The sequence below is a fragment of the Stylophora pistillata genome, chromosome 11, assembly GCF_964205215.1.
Source record: "Stylophora pistillata chromosome 11, jaStyPist1.2, whole genome shotgun sequence".
Taxonomy (NCBI): domain Eukaryota; kingdom Metazoa; phylum Cnidaria; class Anthozoa; order Scleractinia; family Pocilloporidae; genus Stylophora; species Stylophora pistillata.
Genome location: NC_142529.1, coordinates 8,347,117 through 8,362,273, shown reverse-complemented (window position 1 = coordinate 8,362,273; position 15,157 = coordinate 8,347,117). Strand labels below are relative to the sequence as shown.

Genomic DNA, 15,157 nt, shown 5'->3' with positions numbered 1-15,157 from the left:
TTCCACCAATGAAATTATCTGTATTATATCCCTTCAGTTGTTCGCTGAATGCAAAGAGCACGAGATTCAAACATGGCCGAAGAGGTGAGCATTGTTTTTGTTGTGTATACCAATGAACTCTGACATTTTGTTCTGAACACTTTTTTTCCAGACATTGCTTTTGCTTGCATGATAATATCTCACTTAACTAGACTACCGCTGTTTAATTTTGGAAGGAAACGTTCATAATTTTCAGTTCTAATTAATGTTTTGTTCCGTTTTACTCTTGAATTTTTAAGTGGATTTTTTGGCAAGATTTTTATATAACTCATACGTTAATTATGCATAGAGTATTTCAAAGAAACCTTTACATTTAGCCTGTATGAAATGGAGTGCATAATTAATAATGTTGGGGTTATATGGAAATCTTTCCCTTAACCATTCACATTATCTGGTATTTGGTATTTATATTCTCCATACTGTTCTTTTTACATTTCCCATGGTACTACTACTACTACTAGTGCCTATACGCTCTCCTGGTGTATAGGGCCTCCCATGGTACTAACAAAGAGAATTTGTTTTTCAATCAGGAGCTTCTTAAATTGGTGATCATTTTCTCAAGTCTCATGACCTTATTATTTGATTTGAGGGCAATACTGTAAGGGGAAATTAAAAGTCACTCTCAGGAGCTAAAAGGTTAAAGGATACTGGCCAGTTACTGTAAATCCTCTATTAAGCCCCCCTTTAATAAGCCACCCCCTCTAATAAGTGCCCCCCTCTTAAGAGAAAGAAATTTATCACCCCCCCTCTATTCAGAGAACAATTAATGAGAAATTTTTTTGAATAGATATGGTACATCATATCAGGACTCGACACTAACTGTAGCCCACTAGCTACAGATTAGTAGAAATTCAGTATTGGCTTGTGGTTTTCAATTTCCACCAGCCAGTTTGGCTTATAAACAGACTGAAATTGTTTTAACATCTAAGTTGTCACCAGCCACTTGGCTAGTAAGTTGAAAAATAATTGTTAGTGTCGAGCCCTGTCATATCCTATTGTATCCTGGTAGAGAACATTGGACTAAATTAATAAGCCCCCCCCCCCCCCTCTATTAAGCCCCCACCCCTCTAACAAGCCACCGCTAAAGTACCTGATTTAAATAAGCACCCATGGGGCTTATCAGAGGATTTACAGTAAATTATAGTTTTTTTTCGCCATATAAACCATGTAAGTGAAAAAAAACACTCCAACTAACTTCTACTTTCAACACACTACTGCGAAAACTTCAAAACTAGTTTCGTCTACGACCTCGTCAGTCGATGACAAACAAAAACCAAACATTTTTCCAAAAAAAAAAAAAAAAAAAAATTTTTAGTTTTTGTTTGTCATCAACTGACGAGGTCGTAGACAAAACTAGTTTTGAAGTTTCGCAGTAGTGTGTTAAAAGTAGAAGTTAGTTGGAGTGTTTTTTTTTCACTTACATGGTTTATATGGCATTAAGTAATACTTTCTTGGCTTCGATCAGTATAATTTCACAACGATATAGTTTTTTTGTAACACTGTTTTAGAGCTTGCATCTTGTATTTTTGTCTAGGTTCTTTTGTGACTAGCACTAAATATTTTTTTGGCTTGTAGGTTATTGATCCTGGAATTGAAACTGAATATGAAGCAGTGGATGAGATTTGCTATTGCAATGGCGTTAAGGGAAGGTGAGGGGTTCATTGTCAATTGATCATTCTTTATCTCAAAATTGCAGCTGCGTGAATACCATGAAAAATCTAAATGCCTAACATTTAAATTTGAATAGCTAGATGTATAAATTATCTTGACTTAAAATATGTTATGATTGTGTTTGTAATGGTGCTGCATCAGAAATGTTCTATAGTTTTTCCTTGCGGATATTAATGTGATGCTCAGATAGAGGAAAATGTTGAATATTCTTCTTAAAAACATAGTACACAACTGAGATAACAAGAAAATAAAAATGGATAACAGGGCTCGACACTAACTTTTCAACTTACTAGCCAAGTGGCTAGTGACATCTTAGATGTTTTTAGATGTTATGACAATTTCAGCCTGTTTACTAGCCAAACTGGCGAGTGGAAATTAAAAACCAGTAGCCAAAACTGAATTTCTACTAGTCCGTGGCTAGTGGGCTACCCTTAGTGTCGAGCCCTGGGATAATTATTCTCTACAAGTAGTCAGTGGCCATAGTGTTCTCCTTGTAAGGTGGTAACCAATAAAATTTGAGCTTGTAGTTCTCCTCATAGCCACCTAAAATTGGAATTGGGATTCGTAAGAATTCAATACTGGAAATAAGGATTGCTTTACCAGTTTGAAACTTTGTTTTTATCAGTTTTGCTTAAAACAAGGAAGAGCATTGTGGCCATGATATTTTTTGTGAATTGAGAATACAGTATTTTGATTTAACATGTCCACTTTCTTATGCTCTTTTCAGCAATATGGTGCAGTGTGTTCTATGTCGTCGACTGTTTCATTTGGGTGAGGATTAGAGAATAATCAAGATACTGTTGAACTTGTGTAAAGGAGCACCCTACTGAGCAGTCACCTCTATCAAGCTGTCAGTAAAGGTCACCCTTTACTGAGTCCTAACACCTATTGATGTTGTCTTCCATCTGTATCAAACTGTCACTTAAAGCTGAACCACTACATAAATAAAATTAAGAATAATCCCTCAGAACAGCAAAATTTATTGTATGTTTATCTCGTGGAATCAGTTATAGTACTTTGAGTTCGAATGTCCTCAATTCATTGCTTATTATCTTTCCTCTTTAGACTGATAGAGCAATTATTGCGCATGAACATCATACAAGTCATTTGCTGACTGACCTGTTCTAAGTGGTCAAAATGTATTAAGGGATCACCTTGACATTCCCTATGGGTGATTGCTTGATATAAACAGGTGAAATTGGACAGCTAATTCTTCCACAAATGGGGGCTGTTAAGAACGAATCGCATTTAAGTATTTTGTTATTACCACAATCAGGGTGATAATTAAATTTATTTTTATTATAATTTAGATTGCCTAAAGAGTGGAAAACCTAGCACGCTTGTGGGTGATGTATTCTTTGATCTCACCTGTGCATCTTGTTCTACTGATGGCTCAGAGAATTGCACCAGACAACATTTAAGCTGGTAATTTATTCTTCCACATCCAATATCCATTATGCTGACCCAAACCTTCCCTTTTATTTTCAACCTTACTTAAACCTCCCACATTTTTGCTCTGCAGCTAAAGTCATGCTTTTAATTTTACTATTACACTCCATTTTACTAACTGAATGCCTGGAACAGGCTAAAATGGACCAAGTATCTTCCCAGAGATGACTCACAATCAGCTTGATTGCCCTCCTGAGGATAAGAATATTAGATTTGTCCTTCTAAGTTGCTTTATATCATGAAATTGTGGAAATACATGTACAGTCATGAAAGCTTGTTCACATTGATTTAACCTTCTCACTCCCAAGATATCATTTTTTTTAGTAATTATCTTTACACTCTGCCTTACAATTCAGTTGAAGTTAGTTAGGGAAATTTGGTCTCAGATCAACTAGGAATACCTTAATTGATACTTTTCTTTATTCTTTATGCTGTAAGGAGAAATTTTGTTGTGGTCACTCATGTGAGTTAAAGTGTACCAAAACCCAAAAATTTTTTTTTCGCTTAACGAAATAAGCTTATTTTTTGGAGTATTTCTGTGCAAAAATTTTTTGATTTGCTCAAATCTTCAATTTTCTGTGTCCATTTAAAATACGGAAAATCGGCCGCCATCTTGCCCCACGACCGAGTTTAAAGAGGAATGGCTCTAGTGGGTAATGTGACGTCAAATCAAGAACACGAAAGTCTGCATTTCACACATTTTCACTTGTTTGGGAAGGTTGTCATCGATATTGTCCAAAATATGCCGACTAGGTGTGTTGTATGAGGAATGTATGAAGCGCGATACCCTCTTGCAAATTTCGCACGTTGCTACATCCTTCTACAACACACTTAGTCGGCATATTTTCTGACAATATCGACTACAACCTTCCCAAACAAGTGAAAATGTGTGAAATGCAGACTTTCTTGTTCTCGATTTGACGTCACATTACCTGCTAGAACCATTCCTCTTTAAACTCGGTCGTGGGGCAAGATGGCAGCCGATTTTCCGTATTTTGACTGGGCACAGAAAATTGAAGATTTGAGCAAATTAAAAAATTTTTGCATAGAAATACTCCAAAAAATACGCTTATTTCGTTAAGGTGGCTGGTACCAGTTTTCATCATTTTGATGGTTTGTAACTTTGAAAGAATACAACAAAAAGACTGACCAAGGCCAGTTGAACACCTTTATAGGGTTGAATTATATAATCATTGGTTATTCAAAACTAGGTGTCATTTCATTACTAGCAGTTTCCATGGCAATGCTTTCATAGGCTTATTCCGACGCATTTTTTAGCTTGTGGCTTAAATAATTAAAAAACTAACCCAGTGACCCTGTGTTTTCTTTTTTCAGTGATTGCTTTTGGCACTTGAAAAGGAAAATGCACAAAGATTTTTAAAAAATTCTATGGAGCGGAATTTCAGAAAATCTAGAAAAAAGGCAATTTTCACCCATCGCAAATTTCCTTCCGTAGAATTTTCTAGTTTTTTTTCTGATGATTCCTTTCGACGTTATTATCATATTGGAACAATAAAAAGAAGGGGTCACCGCACTTGTTTTCATGCAATAGCTTTCGTGAGTTTACCAATTTCCACGCGTGTTCTAGCGCATTTTAAAATCTGAATTCTATCAGATTGACAATTATTTGCTCATGATCTGTTATAGCTACCGCTGACAATTGCGTGTGCTTGCCCGAGCACCTACGATCTGATGTTTACATACATAAATTCGCCTTTACTGCTAAGAAATCATTAAACAGCTGTCAAAGACAGCCTCCCGGGCTCATCTTAAAAATCCTACACACGACTTCTGGCTACATCATTATTTTCCTTGAAGTTTCAAAGTCTTCTTTCACTTAAGGTAGATTATCCTTCACTTGAGTTGTTCTTTTTTCGCCGTCACAAGATTTCAAATCGGTTGAATATTTCTTTTAGATATGAAATGAAGCAACCTTTACTTCTCCGAAAATCATCTTCTTTATCTTAGTTTCTTTCTCCTGCATTCACAGTGGCCACTTGACACATCAAATACACGCTCTTAGGTAAACTTCTGACAAAAGTAGAAAAAATTCCACGCGCCGCCATCTTTATTTTGAATTTTCATCTTTTGATCTCGCGCTTCTTTCGCATGTTTCTCTCGAGTGCGTCACGCAAGAGTGACCTGTTCCCCGCGTGAGGAAACTGGTACGAGCCACCTTAAGCGAAAAAAAAATTTGGGGTTTAGGTGCACTTTAAAGGATCAAGCTCAACTAGGGCAAATCTTGGGCTACAGTAACTACACTGTACCGTCATGACACACGTCATGTAGTTTTGTGTTAGTTTATCTAAGGATCAAATTTCATGTTACATCAAATCTGGATTCCAGGAGTCAGCTCTTGTGTAGGGGTCAGTTCTATCCTTGTTTTAGAATAAGATTTTTGATGCGTTGACTTTTGAACGACATGTTGCCTTCTCTTTTATGAAAAGGCTGCAAGCTGTGTACTTGACTTTGTACAATCTGTATTCTACAAGTAGAGGAAGGAAAGGTTACTTTAGATGGAGAGAAGACATCTGCTACTTCATTGACAAACATTGGCTGCTTTTGTTCCCCAAAAAGTAAGTTACAACTTTTCCGCAGTATCAGACAGTGACTCAGTATTCTCCATTATTTTAAGCGCAACAGGTAAGATAAATTTTCAAACTGGTAGCTAGTGTACTCCTTTTACCTGTTGAATTTTCAAGAATTTCAAGCATTTTTACTAGACAGTTATAAGAGATACTTTGGGTAGTAAGTTTTAGGAGAAGGAGAGAGGAGAACACTGATTAGATAGTCCAATATTTTTGTTTTGAGAATCCCCCCTCCCATCCCAAAGGGATTTGGTTCCAACTCCCCCCCTCCTTAAAAATTCTCCCACTTTGCCTTCATACCTTTCTGTATAATTCTAGCATATGGATTCCTTTCTCCTCTGGAACTTCCACTGAGCCTTGTCAGGGAAGGCCTGCTTTTCTTTTCTCAGTACTTAGGAGAGGCCCTAACTGTAAGTGTCAAGGCTGGGGGGTCAAGGCTGGAGGGCCAGTGTTGCAAAAGTCCTGGGCTGGGTTGTTCAAAGCTGGGTTAAGGTAACCCAGGGTTAGTGTGAAATTTGATTTCAGATCTGAAAGCTTGGGGAGTAAGTTCAGTTTATTTCTTTTCATCTACAATTTGATGAATTAATGCTCTAAAAATGATTAGGTAAATTATTTCAAAATGGCTTTTGAACAGGGAAATATAGAAACCTGGATTAAAGCTCAACCCTGGGTTAGCACTTGTCGGCCTTCAAACAACCGGGTCCTGGTTAGTTAATATGCCCCCTGGCCATCCTCTAAGATCTAAAACTCCAGGCATGTAGTAGTGGGGATGATGGCACAGAAACCAGTCTTTATTTCCTGATAAGATTACTGGTAGGTCTTGAATGTAAATGTAGCAAACAAAGCTCAACTTTTTGGACCAGCACCCAGGAAGAAACAGGTCTTTGAATGGTCACAGCCACACAAAGCCCTCACAGTCTTAAAACCTATCTGGGTCTGAGATGTTACGACAGTGCTCAGTGTGGGAAGGTTTGAGAATAACATTTTTTTTCCCTTATCAGAAAAAAGAAGAATACTTGGAATAGCACAGTTGCTGGCATTTTGTCTTCAGGATGCCCTGAGTTTTTCAAGTCAGGACAGAAGGAGTTCAATAAGGAAACTGGTTGGTGGGGATTACAAGAGAACATTGCTCCATCAATTAAACTGGCTGGAACAGGTGTGGATCAGGTTGTTTGTTACACTTGAGCCAATAGCAGGGGAGTCAGTAAGTTTTTTTCATCAGCAGCTGCTGATGGTATAAAAGGCAGCTGTGCTGTAAGGCAAAAACTACACTGTAAACATGAAAACCTGCTCTCAGGTTAAAGAGTTGCCAGTTAGAGGTCTTATAGGCCACAGTAGACTGCTGGTACTTAAGGGGTTTTCATGGAAACCCCTGCAGGGTTTTCAATCGAATTTTATACAGCTGTTGCTGTGTTACTTTCACGCGTAACACTAATTAAAAATACATGGGTATCCTGGGTCTATTTGCTGTGGCCAATTGTTTTAGTATGCTTTATCATTATAGAGCCAAGAGAAAATGTGTTCTATGGTTTGAATAGGCAGTGGTAGTACACGTAAAAGGAGAGGAGGTGCTGGTATTGCCACAGGGTATGGTGCACAAGACAAGGACTCTCCTTTGAATACTGAGAAGTCCCCAAGGATTACAGCACAACCTTTGTGTGCTGATGAAAATGTCACTGAGGTAAGTAGGGTAAAGCATTATTAATTTTATTTGAGTTCAATCAAGAAAATGATTTCCTTTACCAAACTGAATAACTACGTCTGTGGTGAACTGCTAGTGTATACTTTAACTTTTAGGGCCACTACAGCAGTGTCTATAATTATTCTTCATACTGTTCTCTATACATTTCCTTAAGTACTGACAAAGAGAATTCTTTTAACAATCAAAGCTTCTTAGGTTGGCAATAATTTCCTTTCTACCCATGATTTTAATGAATGATTCAGCAGTATTACTGTATGGAAAAAATTAGATGCTGGTTACTCATAGGGTTTACAGGGTTAATTAGCTTAATGATATTATAGGCAGGGTACTTTTGATTGATTTTCATTATCAGTGCCTGATACAACCATCACTGCCTATAAGAAGACAATCATCTTTGTGAGCTGAGCTCTAGGCTGTACAAAAGCTGAAACAACTACATTTTTCTGTGCGTCATTTTAATCCTTTCACTCCCAGGATCTTGTTAGCAATTCTCCTCACTTTCTACAATACAATTTTTCTGATGGTACTCTGGAGAATTTTGCATTGGATCAACTTATAATCCCTTAATTAATATTTTCCTTTGTTTTTATCACTTGTCTGCTTGATATTGTATTGATAATGTAGGGAAAAATTCTGTGTTGGTCATTCATGGGAGTAAAAGTGATCAAAAACTCTGTGTAATTATAGTAGCTCTTAACATTACAAACTGTGTACATAATACATGTATTAAGCTCTTAAAAGGGAGTACCAGATATTTATCTTGTAATCAGATCTTTTCTTTCAACTCCCTCCAAATACTATACTAGACTAGTTTCTCTGGAAAAAATCGGTAAAATGGACAAAGGTTCTTATTTTATAGTTGTGGGCCAAAGTTCCATACCTTGGGAGGTTGTGACGCATGAATTAAGATTTGAGATGGACAAACACAATGTATGTACAGTAATTGTTGAGTCAAACGTCCAGCAAGCAGTAAATAGCAACAAACATCTCACTATTTTAATACGCGTCAGTAGCGTTTCTCGCCATCTGAGATTACACACTTCTCGGCCTAGCGCCCGTCCTTTTTTGCTCTATTCTTAACTACCCAGTACTCTACGTTTCTCCCCCTCCAAAAAAAAAATGTTGTCCTCAACATAATTGAATGATTATTAAGCGACATGTTGATCATTGATTCTTGTAGCCATCATTATCTGAGCATAAAAGTCCGTGTGATGATCTCATGTCCCAGTTATTATCTGAGGAGGATATGCAGGAACTTGCAGAACCTACACCAGGTGTGGTAACCTTAGGTTTACAACTTAAAACAACCCAACTAGACCAGGTATACAACGGGCATTGTCAAAGAAAGGCTCGACAAACTTATAAAAAAAGGAAGTCATTCCTGGAAGATTTTTGTCGTTCAGTTTGTAAGAACAACCAGGTCGTGTCAAAAGCGGGAAAACACGGGCAAACAAGTCGGTATTGGCTTCAGTTTTGCATCTGATTGGTTGAGAAAGTAGCGCGAGTTTTCTGGACCAATCACAGAGCGAAGTGAAAGCAGAAACAAAGCAATCTCAAATTACTTTCGACGCAATATTGAAAACTAACTCTATCGTGATGATTTTATTTGTAATTTTTTTGTGTTGCATTTCAGAGATGGACACGTTCTCGAGTCTCTTCGCGGCTAATTATGAAGACATGGACGACACTTCTTCACTTTTCACTGGTGAAGAAGAAAAATCAGGTTTGTATCTCTCTCCATTTTGATCTATCAATTGAAAGTCGTTTCAGCTACATTATTTGAAGTGTTTTTTCTTAAAATGATGTTTGTGTCTCTCTGCTCAGACTAACATGAATCTACGTAGCAAAATTTTATAGCGAACAGTCCTTGTATTTTGTAAGATTCTACTATGAAAGGCAAAATTCTTGAACGCTCTGCAACGTTTTGAATTTGTTTTAGAACTCTCATTAACCCCCTTCCCCCTTCCTCCTCCACCTCCCCACTACCCCCTTCCCCCTTGCCCCCTCCCCCTCCCCCTCCCCCTCTCCCTCCCCCTCAACTTCTTTTCAGTGAGGGTTATTGTTAACAAAATGGTCACTATTTTTTTTTTTTTGCAACGTTGTTTAGGGGGAAACGGGGTCTTTCAAGCAGTTATTAGAAATGATTTAAAGGATTTCTTTTTATTATGTTGAATGGAGAGTTGCCGACCACATACTAAGCGCACCAATTACTTTTGCCACTCATCGTAGTGCAAGCACTATCCATTAGTTTAGTTATTCTCATAGATATTGTGAAAACAACCGAGCGTGATCACCACAGCTAATCAGAATAAAGCTACACACCACAAAGAGCCAATGAGATCTCCACAAATTCGAGAGCGGGAAAACGGGCACAACTAAGTCGCAGCTAATTGAAATTTTTCATCTGATGTATTCAGTGTGGTACGAGATTCCTACCACCAGGTACAAAGTTCTGTGAGGCAATCAGTGCAGTCCGAGGTTATCTTCATGACCGAATTGAAAATTGCTTCATTTGTTCTCCTTGCCCAGAATTAGACTTCCTTGTTGAGAGAAATGACAGAGTAGATGATACGGAGTCTTTGTCGTCGGTTGCCACCTCAGAGACGTCATGTAAGCACCCGCAATCTGACTCAGTTCAGAGTGAGGCCAAAAGCAAACCTGTTGCAAAGAACCTTACAAGTCTTCCTCAGACAGGCGAATGTCTGGTTCCCGTGTCAGAAGAGACAGAAAAGGAACTGCTGCTCAAGATCAACTCTTATCCCAAAGCAGTGTATCATGATCCCGTGGCGAGGAGATTTAGACGAAAATTGATATTGAGACAGGTTCGTTTATTTGAGTATTCATTGCTGTTTTGTATTCATGAAATATTCTGGAGTATACACGATACAGAAAAGAGAGACCGTAGGAGACGTTATTACACGTTTCTCAATAATGTTCGTAACATCATAGGTTTCAGTGAAAATGGGTTACCACTGGTCTACCGCCGTCTCTAAACCTCGTACTGCCGTACGCTGTTCAGCTTGCAAGCAGGTTCTCGTGTTTCGGTTTCGCCTTACCGCCCCTTTTTCGGACACAGCCGTCTATAACGCCATCGGCAGCAGCTAACTGATAAATTTGTTTGAACCATTTCTACCGTACTATCAGTATGCATATTCTCCATACCGTTCTTTATACATTTCCTAAGATGCTGACAAGGAGAATTTGTTTAACAATCAAAAGCTTCTTTAGTTGGTGATCATTTCCTTTATTCTCCTGACCTTAATATTTGATTCAGGGGTGATATTGTAAGGAGAAATCAGAGGCTGGTCACTCCAAGAGATTAAAAGGTTAAACTCCTAAACAAGTATCGATGTAAGGCTTTTCAGGGTTTCTGATATTTCTCATGTTTATATACCTTTTTTTTTAAGTGTTAATTTGCCTGTTTGGTTTCTCTGTTTTTACCATTATTTTGTTTTGGCCTGGCGCAGATTAAAAGATCCAAGGGATTGAAATTATTCGATCTTGACAGGACGGTTTCAGATGCTGTGACGTCCACCTTAAGATATCAGTTGACTTCTGATGGTGTTATCCCTGTTGAGGTAAAATTGAAAAGCTGTTAATGATAGATCCTCTAAAACCTATTACCCAGCCGTAAGTTGTACCTGAATAGAAGGCCTGACTTTCAGTCAACAGGGTGTTCTAATTTTTCTTTTCTTTGACTCGCAGAATCGCGATATTGTGCCATTAGTCCCTGAAGATAACTCGCAAGGAAAGCTTCACAGACAGGTTGTGAAACAATTGTATTTTTTTTATGTGACATTTACGTTAAAATAGTTCTTTTTCTTCTTTCTGTTGGACATAGCAAGTTACAATGACATATTGTTTGCTTTCAATTTCTTCCCTCCGCAGAGAATTCTAAATAAGTCGAAGTCGTCTTCCCTTGGAACAACGGAAAATGTCCTTGATAGGTTTTTGGTAAGAAACACGAGAGAATACATCTTTCGGATCGGCTAATAGCATGCTTTTATTTCAATCAACTTTAGCAATTCATGTTATTGTGCATTTGCAGGCGGCTCCCCGCATGCTTCCCGGCTCTCGTCCAAGGACTTGCTCGTTCTTAACGCGGCTGATTGGCGGGGATTCTCAAACACTGTACAGACCCATCACCAGTCCTTACACATACAGAATACTTAAGCCGTTCATCAGACGAGATTACGAGAGCAGGCCATTGAAATTAAAACTGCTGCAAGAGATTATCGCTTATAGCCATAGGTAAAAGTTTAACGCACTTTCCTTTTATGAAAACAGGATGTCACTGGCCGCTTAACACTATATAGCGGGTAGTGACAGAGCTCAATAATGAAATGCTACGTCAGCGGGTATGCGGTCAACAACGCGGGCTTAAGTGTCCTAGGTTTAAAATTAAGCGAAATTAGCGAAAAATAATAAGGGCTGACCTTTAAAACCGAGGAACTCTGTTTTCGTCGAAGGCACTTTCCTATTTCCAAAGGTTTAAAGGAGAAAATTAATTTTTGAAAATTTTTAGGGGGTGTACCAAATTTTTGGAGGTTGTACTGTAAAAGAAAAGCGGCAAGGAAAACGACGCCTCGAAGCAACAGAGTAGGAAATCAACCATGCGAACGACTCAAAGTCCGTGTTTCCGTGGCAAAACCTGGCGCATGCGTATACGTTATTCAGCTCTGTCGCGGGTAGTCAGTGTAAGATCAAAAACGCCTCTGCGGCGCTTACATGTAACAGTTTGAAGTCACTATCCTATAAACAGGTAAGAAGAGGGCTATCTGTCGATAGTTTTCCTTGGTAAGTCTTCTGCTACTTATTTATTCCAAGAGCTTGTATATGGAGGTCTTAACAGAAATTAACTCAGGGTCCCCTTCTTGGAGTCTGCCGAGACCCGAGCGAGAAATTTATAGCGGGGTTCTTTCCTTCACTCTCTGCGACGACTCTAACGGCGTGTCTATTTGTTTAGAAATGATCCTGGGTGGAAGCCAACACAAGTTTCTCCTATTGATTACTGCTATGTGCAGCCGCACCATATTCCATCCGTGAATGCGATGTGTCGGGAATTTTTTTGGCCAGGAATTGATTGTGAGTTGTTCTCTGTTTAAATTTGTTTTGTGTTACTTGTAGTTTCTTAACCAGACTAGCATTCCTGAAAATTTTTCATCATATTTTGGTAGTTATAAGCTGTTTCTAACTTTATTGCAAGGGTATAGAAAACAATTTTGATTGGCAAATTAGATAATAATTATTCAATAGGATTTCCGCGTAGTATTGTTTGTGTCAGCCTAATCTTCTAGAGAAGTTTTACGTACGTGTATGATATTACAGTGTGTAACTATTGAGTTGAAATTTACTGAGCACGTATTTCTTATGTTACTGATTATTATGCCGTCTATACCTCGTACTAACCGAGTCCAAGGTCCGTACTTTAAGTTAAGGACCGAATTTTTTTTGCGCGGGTCATAATATGAGCAGAAAAACAAGGTTTGTAACTTACAGTACGGACCGTGAAACGTGTTCAGTAAGAATTTTATTTATCTCTAGGCTCAAAATAGAGGGGGAAGATCTCAATTCAAACTAACTTTTGAATTTAGCGGGATTTACAGCAATATTGACTAGTCATTGCGCACTTACCAACTAAGAGATTTGATAAAAGGTAGTTCTTACTCTTTGGTGAGTGGACGAAGCTATAGTGAGTCATGATGCTAGATGTAAAATGACAGACATTTTTATCTAGTATCATAGAAGTCATTGGTGTGCTTTCAAATATCTCTAAGGTGTATTTTATTTATCTAACGCCAACGCTTTCTCCAACACTCTATACATGTATAGCTGATGATTTTTTTAAATACCCCGTCTTTTTATATCTCCTTAGTGTCGGAGTGTCTCCAGTACCCTGATTTCAGTAGTGTAGTTCTTTATAAGTAAGTAATCATGAATGAGATTTTCCTTTGAGTGCCACCGTCCATGGTATCAGTATGATTTAACTTTTGATCCTTTACCAGTGATTCGTATGAGCTTTTGTTGTTGGTTAAGTGGGATTTAAAATCCTTTTTTGTTTATCCAATCCGATAATTGAATGGTCAGTGCGCTCAGACCCAGGTCGATAGGTCTGGGTTTAGATCCTGGCTGGGAAATTGTGATATGTTCTTGCGCTTAAGACACTTTCCTTTCACTGTGACTTTCTCCGCCTAAGAGTGTAAATGGGTACCAGAAAACTCTCACGATCACCCGACGAAATGCTTGGGGGGGGGGGGGGAAGGGAAGGCAGGCATTCCTTTCAGGGTAGAGTGGCGATATTATTGGTCGCTTTGTGTCAATGATAACAGGATAAGATCTAGCGAGATGAGTCTTTGAGCTCATAAGTGAAATTCGTTTCTTTACGATTTGCCGCTGTTTCAAATGCGATGACCATAACTGATTCACTCACAATCACTTAATCACGGGAGAGGGGTTGGGAAACGGGTAATTTTGTGACGTTCCCTGTAACAGACATGAGTCATCCGTCACTTAATAACGTAATGTAGCGTGCTTTTTGAGAGCACAGACATGCGCCGACACTAATATGTCTAATACGTTCTGGTTCTAATTTGATTGAAATCTCTCGCGTGAGAATTTTAAGCAAACTAAGGTAGTATGAGTAATAACGTAGACAAAAACGGAAGGGAAGTGTCTTCGTTGTGCTTGTGATAGATTGAGGGAAAGTTCAAAGTGTGGGTGATCACGAGCGATGATCGGAACAATGGCGGACCAGGTCAACATGACTCTGCGACCATGCGTACAAAAAAGGCAAACAAACGTACAAGCAAAAAACAGGAAAAAAAGGAGAAAGAATAAAAAAAAAAAAAACAGACAAAATCCTCACAGTCATCTAATCAGCTGTTCCTGTTTGTTTTAGAAAATTCGTTATTGGTTTTGCGTTTATGGTTCCGGATGTAAACTATAACGAGGCTTACATCTCGTTCGTACTAGTCCATCCCGAATGGCGCCGCGGAGGGATTGGAACCTATATGATTTATCACTTGATTCAAACTTGTATGGGGAAGGACGTCACACTTCATGTTTCCGTCACGAATCCAGCTATGCTTATGTATCAGAAGTTTGGTTTTAAACCTGAAGAGTTGATTCAGGAATTTTACAGTAGATATTTACCTCAAGATAGTCCACAATGCAGGCATGCGTTTTTTCTAAGGTTGAGGAGGTGAACTTTAACTGAAAATGATAGGGGAATTCTTAGGAATAGCAAATTTAGCATCATGAGTGAAGGATTACCATACAACCATCAAAGTTTGAGGGGGGAAGCAGAAATTACGACCTAGCTGTTAAAAACCAAATCACGACCTTTCGAATAAAAATTAAAGTATTCAGTCTGACGACGGGGTAACGCTCGTAACGTCAGATTCAGAAACTCTTTACTTTGACCAATTTACATTATCAACTTGTATAATAAAACCAAGTTATCTTGTAACCCCCTCCCCCCCCCCCCCCCACCGACGCATCAACACAGTTTCTTTTAAAAACTTACCACCCTTAATTCAAACTCATTTCCACACGAATGGTTGGGCACCAGGCCTCGTTTTGAAAAAGAGGCTAAAGTAACTCGGAAATTTCCTATTGTTGACATGGTAAATGACAAGAGTAGGCTTTATGCTGCTCCACAGTCTCCAATTTGACCATTAAGTTGTAATGATCAATTCTCTTCACTGTT

The 15,157-nt window shown here is 38.5% G+C and overlaps 1 protein-coding gene across 1 annotated transcript; it reads left to right on the top strand.

The window, feature by feature from the left end:
• Positions 1–72: 72 nt before the first annotated feature.
• LOC111327613 (cysteine-rich protein 2-binding protein) lies at positions 73–14,870 on the top strand. Its single transcript, XM_088737523.1, has 17 exons — positions 73–84; positions 1,615–1,688; positions 2,438–2,481; positions 3,021–3,135; positions 5,607–5,735; positions 6,749–6,903; positions 7,286–7,428; positions 8,630–8,723; positions 9,083–9,172; positions 9,979–10,271; positions 10,917–11,027; positions 11,155–11,214; positions 11,338–11,403; positions 11,498–11,700; positions 12,416–12,534; positions 13,325–13,373; positions 14,348–14,870. The coding sequence occupies exons 1-17, from the start codon at positions 73–75 to the stop codon at positions 14,652–14,654; spliced, it is 2,064 nt and encodes a 687-aa protein (XP_088593649.1). The 3' UTR covers positions 14,655–14,870.
• The last annotated feature ends 287 nt before the right edge of the window (positions 14,871–15,157 follow it).

Bases quoted from the DNA above. Each gene is read 5' to 3' on its own strand.
- LOC111327613 (XM_088737523.1), top strand. The intron at 3,136-5,606 runs GTAATTTATTCT...TTTTATGAAAAG, and splicing joins ACCAGACAACATTTAAGCTG to GCTGCAAGCTGTGTACTTGA. The intron at 11,215-11,337 runs GTTGTGAAACAA...TTCCCTCCGCAG, and splicing joins AAGGAAAGCTTCACAGACAG to AGAATTCTAAATAAGTCGAA.